Below are 14,463 nucleotides of genomic sequence, written 5' to 3' on the forward strand. Positions count from 1 at the left end.
AAATCCCTGATGATACTCTACACATGATGAAAAATCATATTTCCCAAGTTGTCAGGAAAAAATTTTTATGTGAGCGCTGGTAATGAATCTACAATAGATTTGTTCACCGCCATCTGTTGAAAATTTTTAAATAAGTCAACGGCATCATCTTCAAAATTTTCAATTCCTTTATTATCCAAAATATCTTCGACAATATTTTTGAATGACATTCAAGCAAATACCGGAGACCATCACTTGTTATCTTGGTTCGCAATAGGAAATGCAAAATAATGAAGAAACGTATTTTTAATGAATATAATTTTAGTAGGTATTTTCTGTTATAAACTATTTTTTAGCAAACAAATCGTCTTTTAAGAGCTTATTTACCTCAGTATAGATGTGAATATAAATCGCATTACTTATATAAATGGTTAATTTTAATATTTGAATCGTTCTTCGCAAGTTATTTTTAGTCGGCATTTTGACTGACAAATTGTACAAATAGCGTAATCCATTTCACTTCATTGATAAGTTATGACAAGTTATCGTTTCCAAACGAACAGTGCAGAGAAGCTGATCACTCGTGGCTATGAAAAAACCACTCCTTAATGAAACCACGGAGAAAAATTAACTGCAGTGTGCTCAACATCATCCACCTAAGTAGTAGTGATATTATATATATCACTATTAATATAATCATTTATAAATATGCTTCATCAACTATCAACGCTTTAAATTTTGGTGAGCAGTTTCATCCTTGTAGAGACATCTCACCTGAAGGCATGGGGCTCCTATAAATTATGGAAGGGACATTAAGCAGGACCAATACGATCGAGGACAAGAAACTTTTACTACTCTGTACAACTCGTAAAATAGTTCCCTGATGTTGTAGCATGCGGAGATATATTGAAAATACTATAGAAACAAACAAAATTTCAATGTCAAAATATCTTATTATTCAACATATTCTCTTCTTAATTGGATACATTTATTACAGCGAACCTGTAACGTCTTTAGACCTTTCAAAAAAATGTTTCTTCTTGTTCTGCAAACCAGACCTCCACAGCTTTTATTACCTCCTCGCTGGAAGAAAATTTACTTTTTTCAGTTGAGAACAGAGATGATAGTCGGACGGAGCCAAATCTGGTGAATAAGGGGGGTGTTCGAGTAAATCAAACCGTAAATCACGAATTTTTTACATGGCAACATGAGATTTGTGTGCAAGGGCGTTGTCCAGCAAAAACAAAACACCTTTGGATAGCTTTCCGTAACTTTTCTCTTTAATTTTTTCCCGTAGAGTAGAGTAGTCAGTAATGCCGAATAGTAATCTCTAGTTATTGCTCTACCATTATCCAAAAAATCAATCATGATTACTCCATGGCAATCCCAAAAAACTGAAGCAAGAACTTTTCCAGCAGATTTTTGGACACGAAACTTCTTAGGTCTTGGAGAACCAGAGTGTTGCCATTCCATCGATTGTGGCTTTGTTTCTGGATCGTAGAAATGTACCATAGTAATCCATAGTAACAATTCGGTTTAAGAAGTTTTCAAATCGAACGCGATGCGTCTAACCTTGCACGCTTTTGGTCAACAACGCGACAACAATTTGTCGGTCTGATAAAATCATATCATGAACTGCATCGATATTTTCGGGGACTGACACAAAAACTGACCTTCCCGATCGGTCATTATCTTCAATGGAAAATCACCAAGGGTATTAAACATATCTTCGTAAATCTGCTTACTTCTTAACCCTTTTAAATACAGGTACTTGATGATGGATCTATATGGTATTCCAACAACATTGTCTACTTGAATGGAGAGAATGTCTTAGATGCTTAGAGGTTGTGATGGTAGCAATAGGTAGCTTTAAATATCAATAATAATTTTATTAGATCTATGTCGTATGTTTTTGAAGAGTGATAAAATAACTTCTGGCTAATTCAGTAGTAGTTATGGATAACGCAAGTTATCAGTCTCGACGCATAAAAAAGACTCCAACTTCATCTTGGAGAAAACAAGATATTATTGACTGGTTAACCTTCAAATAATGAATTTGATAGAAAAAGAACTATTAGCTATAGTAAATTTACACAAACATCGTTTTATAAAATACGCCGTGGAAGATGTAGCAGAAAAATATAGTGTAACTGTGCTGCCCACACCGCCAAATCACTGCGAACTGAATCCTATAGAACTTATATGGTCGCAAGTGAAAGGATTTGTAGCAAGACACAACACGACATTTAAAATGAAAGACGGTAAGCTACTGTTTGATCAAGCCATTAAGGAGGTGACACCAAAGAACTGACGAAAAGCAGTCCAGCATGTCATTAAAGAAGAGGAGAAAATGTGGGATCTTGACTACTTGATCGATAGGATCGTCGACCTGTTAATTATAACGTCAAGAGGAGATGACAGTTCCTCAGTTGTCGAAGAATATTATAATAATAACAATGATGTCATCTTTTGTTATCACATCGGAAAGCAGTAAGTTACATAGTTTAACACCGCGAAAAGCACTCATATTGCTAAATCAGCCTGAAATTATTGAATATTGTAATGAGTGCGGTTTTCTTGAAATGGAAAAAGTTACTTACTTTAATTGCAATATAACATTCATCAGGTGCGTGTGTTTTCTTATCCTCTTGTGAAAAAGCAGAAGACTTTTTAGGCTTGTAATTGGCATTTTGCCTTTGAAGATAACTACTCACTTAAATGTAGATGTTCTCACTCATAAAAATTGTGGCCTTTAACATCGAATAATGCGACCACAGAGTGGTATCTTTTTCGAGTTTTGAATATTCTTAAAAAGAAGCTAGCACCACATTTTTAGTAATCACAGGTACAATCCTTTACCTATACCTCCTGTATCTCTTGAATAGCTTGTTCTGCTATCTATCTAATTTTAGGAGAATTGCAAGTTAATTCAGTATCAGTCATTTTCACCCACTTTCATGATGCAACGAAATCATCTTCAAATTGCAATGAAAACACCAAACAAAAAATTTTCTGTTCAAATGTTAGTTTTAATTTGTAGTCTACAATTATCGATAAATTTGGCTACGTAGTGTATGTACTACATCAAATTAATTGAAAAAATGCGAATCACCCATATTAGAAAAGACTAACAATAAACGACGATTTTGCCAATTACAATGGGCGTGGTTCACGCCTAAGACCGATTGTGTTATACAATTTGGTAATTTAGTTAATCAATTATGTTAAATGAGTTTGAAAAATTATTATTTAGAGAGTTTCGTCTCGCTACTACAAGTAGACAGATTCTGTTATTAAATTCTCCTCGTCATTTCACTAAGTTCGTGCAAAATTTCCAATTTACGAAAATAAAAAAAATTATATATCACAGATGGTGATATTTCACAAGCCTCAAGAACGGAAAAATAACCTTGTTCAAATTAACCCAAACAAGATTCTCAAAAAGAATTTATTTAATTAAATGAACATTTCCCTCGTTTTAACTTTCATGATAATCTCTTTGTTTCCCTAATATTTTAAATTGAAACATAATTAAAGAAAAGAATGTTAATTTTGTCTTCGTTTAAGCTCAAACAATCCATTCCGAGACCTCTCGAATTTTTCTCCAGAATTTTGATTAAAATTCTGTTTCTGTTGAAATTCATCACATACCTATTAAAGATTGAGCAGGGGCGCGTCTCTTCATTTTCCTTTCAACGCATTAAATATCTCTGCCAGCATAGAAAAGTTTCGAAAGTAAAATGACTATTGCATCCATGTATCCATCCATAAGTGCTAGTAGTGGTAGCAAAATATTTTTCTCAATCAACAAAATATAAGGTTTGGGGAATATAAAAATTGCGCAAATTATCAATTAAAGATTATCAATTCTATTGAAATATTTTCGAGAACTGAAAAATACAGTTGGAGCATAGGCCGATGCTATGCAACACTCAGTTTTAAAAAAGTCCATACGTTCTGCTTAAATGGGATGATAGTCATGAATCCGTCCAATTGTTTGTTTTGAAAATAGAAATTTCAATTATTAAACAATTAACAAAAATTAATGTCTTGATGGTATCCTCCTATAATCTTGATTCTGTTGTTTTCCTACAAACTGAAATTTAGTAAATTTCGACTATCAAACTACTTTTCCCTTTTTAGCTTTTTTTTAAACATTTCCATCTAAGCTTTTCACTCTTCTATTTTTAATTCTTCTAGATTAAGTGTTTGGTGAATCCTATGATTGCTTTATCTGCTTATAGCTTTAGCTGAATCTTCTGTTTGACCATATATCCTGATATTTGACTCTAATACACTCTTCCAACAATTCCATCTGTAAAAGTACTGTATGTAGTACACCTGAAGACGCTAGACCTAGTAGATAATGCGGCATGCAGATTTTGTTGCACAGAGGACGAATCCTCTGCCACATTCTCTCGAAGTGTGGCACACTCCAGAGCACTACAGCTGGGTATGAAATAGAAGACGAAGATCTCTGGCACATTCTAGACTTTTTAAAAGGAGTGGAATTGATGGATCATCTATAAATACTGGGTTTTCCAGTATTGCAGCAAGAAAGTTGCCTGTCTGCTTTGACTATTGTATTTATGTTTTCCCTTAACAGTTTGGCAGACTGAATTTTCGCTTGAAGCATATTACATCTAGTTTTAAATCTGTTTTATTTCTTGTAGGAATAATGGTTTCTATCCTTTCCTTGAAATCCGTTTTACTGATCATATTGTTCGTCTTCTGAGCTAATAAATATTTAATTCCTTTTCCTTCTATTTTACCCATTTTCACCATGATAGTTATGTGTCTATAATTCATTTGACTACAAATGTTGCCCTATTTCAACCGAAGAACGCCTTTTGAGTAATTCTATGTTTATGATGGCATTTGGTTATTACTGCTGATATGATTTGTATATTAACCAGGGGGTGTTAACAGATAAACGCTGTTTATATACCAGTCTACAATTCAGTAGCAATCCTTTGAGCATTTAACGACTATCTTTCAGTGCTCTTTACTGTCTAAGAAAGCGAAATCTCAAACATACAGACATCTACAGTCAACGGAGCACAAGCAAAGAAGAAAATAATCGACTAATTAAAATAACACGCCAGTATAAGTGTGACCTGGATAATATGCTAATTTTTGCTATATAAATAACTCGTTAGATGGAATATTTTGTGATTTTGTCAACTTTTACTTTGTGTATCATCATATAGCTGAATATTTCTCTTTCTAGGCAAACGAATATCTTCAAGTCTTAGTAGTCGCAAATCTCGCTCGAGAGTCTCGAAGAATCGTAGATAAAAATTTTAAATATTAATTAATTATTATAATTATGGAGAATGAAAGCATGAAGCAATGAAAATATATAACATGGATTGAATAAAGTTTTTTTTCGTAGAAATATACATGGTAGTTTATCTCCCAGAGTCAAACAATAGTCTCCTCGTCAAATCGATTTGCTATAAATCTCTCAAAATGCATATGTTCCCAAAAACACCAATTTTTTTTCTCCCCATCTGTTATTTTTACATCCCCAGTGCATCTTTTATTCTTTAACATGTCAATACGTTTTCACTAGTCGTTTTTTTTATCAGAAATGACCGTCCAGTCTATTTTCCCGTTTCCCTGGATTTTCTCAATGTTTCTAAATCCCGGAAACATCCTAGAAGTGCATTTTCCAGCTTGTATTTTGGCAGATCGGTTTCGATAGAATAGTATTTGTTGTTTTTACACTGGATGAAGGGATTCACGGATCTTTTTTATCAGAGGGAAGGATTCAAGAAGTTTTCCAGACTCACTTCAGTGTTTCTATTCAATAAAGATTTGATCTTTCTTTTTGTCCATTCTTGTTCGGCCTTATTTCAGAAGTAAATTAACAACAACACTTTGGAACAAATAGAAAAAAACAGTTTTGATAAGATCGTTAAATGTTAAACATGTCATCTATTATTATCACGATTAATTGAATGAAGTTTGTACAAAAGTCTTTTTTTTATTACTTATGACATATCCAAAGTCAAAAATATTTATTTCTATTAGAGAAGCATACCCACAGAAGATGTCAAGAAAATTGTTACGTTGAATTACTAATTATTATGTGAAAGACTTATGCACTCAGCTTAGAGCCGGTATAATTTACCTATCCCGGACACAATGTATCCAAAGGATTAGGCTCGGTGCACATAATAAACTTGCGCACTGCGTGGAAAGTAATCAATATTACAGCCTTCTGGATGTCAGCAAAGGTTTTTTTGGTAATCCCAGTTTGGGGATGCTATGCAGGGTCTTAGAGACGACGCCGGTTGCTGACATAATACCTGGGACTATTTCCAGATTTTCACTGTTTTATCTAAATTGCGAGAACCGAGTATTTGGCCAGTTTCTCCTGGTGTTTGTGGAGAACGTTATGAGTGTTTGATATAGCTAAATTAACAAGAAGGCTGAAGAGTCACTCTTCTATCAACCCCAAATTTGTTATTCGTTACCTGTCTATCGGTGATAATGGACTTATCGTAGTAGAGTCTAAAATTTTCATTTTCGTGCGCTTTCTGCGGCTGGTACTTATAATACGGTGTATATGTATTGTGAAGACCGAAAATGTTGGCCATTTTGTATTGGATGATGTTGCACACCTCGTTAAGCCGGTGTAGATAGTCAAAGAGATGTTATTTTGAATTGTCTCTGATGTTTGTTGGCACTTTCTGCACTTGTCATATTGAGTGTTCGCATTTTCAATAACATTTTTCTTGTAGTTATTCGTGTGAATAACTTGATCCTGGATAGCCACCATGAAGCATTCGCTCTCTGAAAAGAGACTTATGCTAGTAAGTTATCTGTTTGAAGCTTCTTTGTCTAAATGCGGCTGGTTGAGTTCATGATGATGTCTACCGTGTAGTGCCTTTCGTGACCTCGGTGTCCAATACTATATTCAAGTTAGATTCTGGCGATGCGAGATTGATGGATGAGTTATCCTTACCGGCCTTGGTTATAATCCGATTTAGGGTATTGAAGTTTCTGATTTCCTATGAAAGAATTCACATACATGTCCAGAGTGCAGGCTAAGAAGTTTGATCAAGCCTCTCCTATCCTCTTTTCAGGGTTATGTTGTTCGAATAGTGGGTAATTCCTGGTGGTAGTTGTTTTTCTGCGTCATAAAAATGACGTTAAAATGTTTCCATCAAGTATTATGCGAACTTATTGTAACGTTTGACCGAAGAAATCAAGCAAAAACGGCCGCATTCGGCTGAGAAGAAAGTGTTGTTTCAATAAGACAATGCAACAGCTCACAGATCTGTTATTGCGATGTCAAGGATTATCCAACAAAAAAGAGTTGATGTCGGCACTTAACGGTTATTTTGAGAACCCTGACGATTTTTATTATAAAAAGGGTATCGAACTTATTGAGCATCGATGGAAAAAGTGTATGTAGCTAAAAGGAGATTTCTTTGAAAAATAAACATATTTTTTTCCAAAATTTTTGTGCTTTCTTTTTTGGGCAGGTACTTCTGGGACCAACCTCGTACTGCTTTGATGCAAATTTTGTATAATACGTTCACTTCTGAAAATAAAGATTCAACGACGAAAATGAAAAGTTAATTTAGGTGTTGAATTTGACTGGAATGTTATACCGAAACATATTATTGCACAAGAAAAACCAAATTATTTTATTGATATGATTAATTATACAAATTTTTTTTTCCGTCAAACTAAAAGGGCAAAAAATATTTTGTACTATAAATATTACATGAAGTATTGAAATCAAAATCGTATTGGATGGGTTAAACTATTTTCAAAAAACTATTTGCAACCAATAGCGATAAGTATTCGTAAAATTGGTTTCACATGAATTGTGCAAAAATAACTGCAAGAAGTCACAATCTCGAGTTAGCTCCTCTTCTCTCGTTCAAACACATTGCTGTTTTTACAACAAATTGTTACTGGGGAGTAAATGGTTGTTTCAAAGCAATCAGAAAAGACGCATACAATAATTGGAGAAACGCACAGTGCCGCATCTCACGGCAAATCCTAATTTGACACGAAATACTTAGTGATATGTGTTCTGTAGAATTTCAAATATATTCTTCTTTATGAAGTCCAACGATCTAACCTTTTAAACTTTCCAAATAATAATTTCAGACTTTCTCCTCAAAATAGGCCTTTGCTTATGCCATAACATCCTCGTGTGATGAATATCTCCCTCCTGCAAGTGAAAGTTTAAGATTAAGAAACAAGAAAAAGTCGTTGGGGCCAGATCTGGTGAATACGCAGGGTGCACGCCGTGAATTTAACCATGCGATCACCGAAGTGTGAGAAGTATATTGTATCGATGGATAAACATTTTGTTTTCCTTCCAATTCAGTCGATTCTTTGAAATTTCTATGTGACTATACCAATATCAATTTCCATTTGGAGAAAAAACAAACGACACATCCATATGATTGTCAAACAGAAACTGAGCATTCAAAATGATTTAATTTTATAGATAATCTCTCTCAATACACCGATAAATGCTGACATCGTCAGGTTCAGGCTGGAAACTTTCCAGATGCCCTTAATGAAATTCTATTAAATACTAAAGTGAGGAAATTATCAATGTAAATCCGAATTGGAAAAATAAACTTCATTAGAGAACCAGATACATAAATTATTTTGAAATCAGTTATTTTTCAAGAAAACTTACACTTCGGCCTACTAATAATTATATATGAAACTTCAAAATCTCTGCCATGTTAGGGTCGACTTGTTGACAGAAGCGGTGTTGCTTCGACCGCTCAGGACGCCGGACATAAAGAAGTGCTTGCATTAATTGAGCGAAGCCTATTTTCCCGTAAATTCTTTGAGATTCTTGAGTAAGAATCTTGGTCTTTTTCATTCATTATGAAACAGAGTCTGGAATTCGTCGACCTTGTTAAACTTAGCAACTTTACAAACAATCTTAAAATTATGTGAAACCAATTGTTATTGTTTATGTTGTTGCCAGATTTCCTTGAAGATAGATAAAGATTCCTGGCAACCTCTTGTCTCCTTTGTGAAACACAGAGATTTTTATTTCAGAAACGGCTTTCATTATATTCATTAATCTTAGTTACTGAAGGTTTTTTAATATGACCTATATTATGATGGTATTTACAATGTTGTCACATATTTTGTTTTTCCTGAAATTTACTATACTCTGTTATTTCAAATATATTCATTTTGTATTTATAAATACTAAATTTATTTGTTTATTAAAAAGAAAATATTTTTTAAAACGTGATGTAATTTTTCTGTCACGCCATATTGGAAGTTGTGGTGTGTGTGTAAAATGTTTTCACACACGATTTGCCTAAAGCCAGCAAGTCATACATATCAGAAGTCGAGAGTGTACACGATGTACATGAACACGAAACGTCAAGGTTGCCTCAATCAATTTAACATCCCGTACATTTCGCGACGACTTTACCATTTACAGTAAATTATTCCACCAAAACTTGTCCAATAAAATTGAAAAAGCCAATTAAAAACTGAATTATGTTTAGTACAATATAGTGAATTGAAAACATTTTGAACTACTTATTGAAATGCTTGAAAAATGTCAATGTTAATTATGTTAATCAACAAATATAATATTCATCCAGTTTCAAAGGTTATGAACTTTCCGTCCCACTTTCAATATCGCAATTTCTAGTCCTGAAAGCCTGTAAATAATTCAAACATATCTCTGGAACGGCTAGAGAATCATCAGATTTATGTCTCCTGTGAATCAACATAATTTAACTCATAGTTGACCAACTAATATTTCAGTCTTTGATTATCTCCTTTCAGGTATTAGAAATTTCCTTACCATGTCTCAGTAGTTAGTCTAAATGATATAAATATTTCAATCTACCATTGTTAATTGAAAATTTAATAATATTTGCTGACAAATACCGACATTTCGGATTTAGACAAGATTTTTTCCTATGTTTATTGAAACTTGATTTTTATAATGCTACAGAGCCAAATAAAAGTATCCTTAACTGTAAGTAAATTGAAAATATTTAAACATAAAACTGTTTCTTGACATCCAGAAAATTAAATTCAATTTGAATAATAATTTTAGAACACTTCATTCGAGTGATGTCATTTTCAATGCACCGGTGTAGTCTGATTTTCAAATTCTGCATAACTCCGCAAAATGTTTATTGCGGAGTGCTGTCAACTTCAAGGCTCCTAAGATCCTGCATTTAAATTTTAAAATAGCCATCTAAAAAAATCGCTTGTGGATAAATCTGGCAAACGCGCAGTCAAAGAAACATTTGTGTACAATTTCTTTCAAAATAATCATTGAATTTCTAGCAACGCGGGTGGTGGTGTCACAACTCTGTTGAAATCATACTAATCCCAAATTATTGTTTTGTTTCAGTGATGGTTCAATAAGTTATTGGAGTATATTTGAATACACAGCGTTTGTTCTCCCCAAATAAATAAAACCTATTCATGCCTTCACTTCTGATTCCACTCCAAACTGTCACTTTCTTATTGAATAGAGACCTTTAGGGCTTACATCACTCCTGCAAGTTTCTCGTGGAAAATACGTCCCACCATACGATTAGCCAATGTGTTATCCAGAGTTCGGATGGTCCTCTGAGATTTCTATTAGCACAGGTAGCACTTCTCCCACAAAAAATGGATTTGCCACCGGAAAAGGCTTTGTAATAGAGATCCGATAGATTTATTTCGAGAATAACTCATCTAGGTCATTAGACTAAGTCTAGGCGTCATTAGATCTTGCCCATTACTCACAAAGCTATAGCGAATATATTATCGGAGAGTTTTTATTTAAAATTCAATTTTCCAATAACCTTATACCAAAAAAATAGATTCCAGATTTTAAAAAACAATAAATTTGCTTCGTGCGTTGAAATATTCTACACATATATAGAAAATGTGTTTACCATCGATGATTGATATTTACTTGCTTTTCCTATACATATTCTAAATCTGTCTTATAAAAAACGATCTATCAAACAAACAATATTTCAATTTTACTTGTCAGAAAAATAAGTGGAATTGTTCAGTGTTCATAGGAAAAATATTATACACAACCCGATAGAAAGTAAAATTCTTATAGCTTCGTGTTGTTCCATTCGGATAGTGCAACAACACAACTTTTCTAGCTTCCTTTTCTTGTTTGTAATGTACCATTCCCAGTTTCTACATTTGAACCCACTAAACCAATAACAAAAATAGGAAATATTCATCTTACCTCAAAATTACCGAGAAGAAAATTTTCTCATACAAAAAGGTATCGATTCCCGTTCATAGTTAAAAGGCGTTTTTTTTCCTAAAAGTGCGATAGATAACTTTATGATACGGTCCTTAATTACAAAGAGTTGATAATATTAGGCCCAATATTTCAATGTATCAATTTAGCGACTGTTTTTCTATTAATTAATATTTTATCATACAGATTATTGGGTTATAATTGTGATTTTTTTTCGAAATGATAATTTAATTCTGCTCATACTTCTTTAATAAAATATTTAAGCAGCCTCGCAATATTTTGTTACTGCAATAAAAGGAAAAACAATTTAGAACTTCTTGCCTCCTTTTTTTGGAATCTTCTCCTGTACATAAATTTATAGTTGTAGTAGAAGATTCTTACTACTAAGTTACTAAGTTAGAGTTTAATTCACATTTATTACAACAACTTGTTGTAGAAATGAACATAAACTTATTTTTCATCTCATATACGTCCAATATATTCCTCGAACTTGGGAATAAACTGATTTTTATTAGTTTCAACATCCACTAAACTCTTCTCGACGTGAATCTTGATTTTGTTTATTTTGTTTCAGGTTCACCGAACATCTTGTTAGTGTTAGTGATCTGGAACCGGCTTTTGCTCCAATTTCGCCATGTCCTCGGAGATGGTGTGCTTGCTGTTTTTGTTGACGACATTTTCGTTATCACAAGGTAAGTTTCGCGTAAATTATCACAAACTTTAAAGGTTTTATCAAAAGTAAATTGAATTAAATCAAGTGTGTATTACGAGAATAATTCTAGTAAATTTGAATTATATCATAATTAGTCTTTTGTTTGAGAAGAGATTAAATTTTAATGTGAAAGCAGATGAAGTAAATTCCAGTTTTGTCGATACCTGTGACAAAATGTAGACATTGGACAGTGGAGTACCGTCAATACCGGAGAAGGAGAAGATAGATCGCAACCAAGAGCAAGCTACTAATACTTGAGCGAAACCTACTTGTAATATAGAGGTTTCCAACGTGCTGTCATGGTTTGGCAATATAGTTCATTTGAGAAAAGAATAAGTTATAGGCTGGCTGCTATGTTTGAAGGAGCCATTCTATGAACTCCTCTAAGTTACTGTACCAGTCCCTTAACCAGCGACGAAGCACAATGTACTATGTAGGGTAAAAAAAGTGGGTGCTGCAGGACCACACCCAAAAATATTCTTTTTAAACTCTCCAACCATCAATCTAGGTTAGCAGATTTAAGGATCTTAGTAAAAAATTGCCAGAGCACTTAACCTATTTTCCTCCATAGTACTAAGAAAGATTTTTATCATTTTAACGCTATTTTGATAGGTCTTCTCTTCTAAATAATATACAAAGAAAGCAGTAAAGACTATTAATCACACGGCACCCGCACACCAGTCGCTTTCTGTGTTAAAAGTATGTTTATGTGCATGATTTTTGCACCTAGTTACATTAGTAATTAACACATTTGGTCTCGGACGTGCAAATAATTGGTTTTTCTACCCTAACGTACGTCATTTTATCAAAACTCCCGTTTTGACACCAATTATAAATTCGCGAACTACAAGTGCACCGATGTCATGTGCACACGAATCAGAATAATTCTAACTAACATCGCTGTAAACTGCGGCTGTATGGGGACAGGGGATTGACCAATATACAATTTTCATAGACGGTGAGCGAAGATATCGAGCAAAACGAATGGTTGGATTTCTCACATGATCGATTTGGCTTTGTACTAAATAGCTGATCCTATCACAAAAAAGAAATTTAATTAGTTTTCCAATAAATTTTGGGATGCAAGTGAAAATGTGCCCTTATTGAGGAACCGCCGCTGTCTACAACTGTAACTGTGTTCTTCCTATTATTGTAATTCAATTTTTTTAGTAAGATTGTAATGTAAGTCCCCATCTTGTAAATGATTAATATTTTGTATTTTATTGGCATATTCTTGTTACTTTTTGTTATAAATCCTAAAATTATATTTCTTGTCGAGCTGCCGAACTGCCACTAAACCGAATTGGTCCATAAACCAAACTCATTTTTTTATCGGTTGTATCACTTTCTTAGAACTAAACGGAAACAAAAAAAAGTTGATCCGTACTCTAAAGCCAACTAGTAATCTGTCAATATAGCGCTTTTCTAGAGAAGCCAACTTTCTCATTCCTACTCACGGCTGCTTATATCCTGACTATCTAGAAATTCTCAAAGATTATGTTTGACTTTCGGCCTTACGAAGTCGGTACAGTATATAGACAGAAGCGTTACCATTTCGGTTATTAAGGGCATATATTTCTTCAGCTTGCATTGTTTAATTGATGATGAAATTGCAATAATTCAGATTTTAAATTTGAATTTTTATACTACGAAAATATAGTGGATTTACCTGCTTTGAAATTGACAGTTCATTTCTTGGTTAAATCGTGTTCTTTTGAATGTTCTTGGTTCTGATTTGAAAAGTCACTGTTTATTCCTATCAGAATACGATTGTTATTAGATTTTTTTTAGTTTTTCAATATCACACATAGATTCAAGAGAATCATAATCTATTTGAATTTTATTATCTGTTTCCTCACAATATCAATATATCAATATCAGGTTATGGTTTGTTAACATGGTTTGTGGCATATGCTTCGGTTCATAACCATAACCGATATCTTTTTAGCCGTTTTACATCACCTGCACATTTGTTTTATATTTGCTTTCCCTGTTTTTTAGTCTGTGGTCTGGATTAGATAATAAGGAACAAGCGTTGCATTTCTATTATTGTTTTATGCTTTGCTTGTTTTGCTGATTGAGAAACAAGTAGATTTAGTATTGTAAGAATTGTTTGTGGCTTCATATATAAGTTGTAAACATCACACTCACCACCATGTAAGAATAATTATTCCATACAATAACACTGGGTTGCAATTAGAGAAACAAAAATAAATCTGGAAAGACTCAGATAAATATGGATAGACGATTTTGTCGCTGTAGCTGGAACAGCTAAAAACAGAATAGCATGAAAGTGGAAATGTGCAATACTGGATGAAATGTAATGTAAATTCAAGTCTTATTTGCTATAAAGTTGTGTGACTTATCATGGAATCTCGTTTCATAATTTTCAATTAGCACTTGCTGATTTTGAGCTGGTGCATTATCTTTTATAAGGAGTCAAACATTTGTTTACTCTCCTCGCGAGACGTTTATGTGTTGAATATATTCTGAATACCATCCAGATTACCGTCGAAATGTGTATTAAGGA

At 33.4% G+C, this 14,463-nt stretch overlaps 1 protein-coding gene across 1 annotated transcript in view; it reads left to right on the forward strand.

Moving 5' to 3' along the window:
* LOC130446645 (uncharacterized) overlaps positions 1-14,463 on the forward strand; it is a 707,006-nt gene that overhangs the window by 81,615 nt on the left and 610,928 nt on the right. The window contains exon 2 of the mRNA XM_056783014.1: positions 11,796-11,913. Within this exon, the coding sequence (XP_056638992.1) occupies positions 11,856-11,913 (58 nt within the window). The 5' untranslated portion in view covers positions 11,796-11,855. The remainder of the gene's footprint in view (positions 1-11,795; positions 11,914-14,463) is intronic.

The sequence above is a fragment of the Diorhabda sublineata genome, chromosome 7 (assembly GCF_026230105.1).
Source record: "Diorhabda sublineata isolate icDioSubl1.1 chromosome 7, icDioSubl1.1, whole genome shotgun sequence".
NCBI classification, from domain to species: Eukaryota; Metazoa; Arthropoda; class Insecta; order Coleoptera; family Chrysomelidae; genus Diorhabda; species Diorhabda sublineata.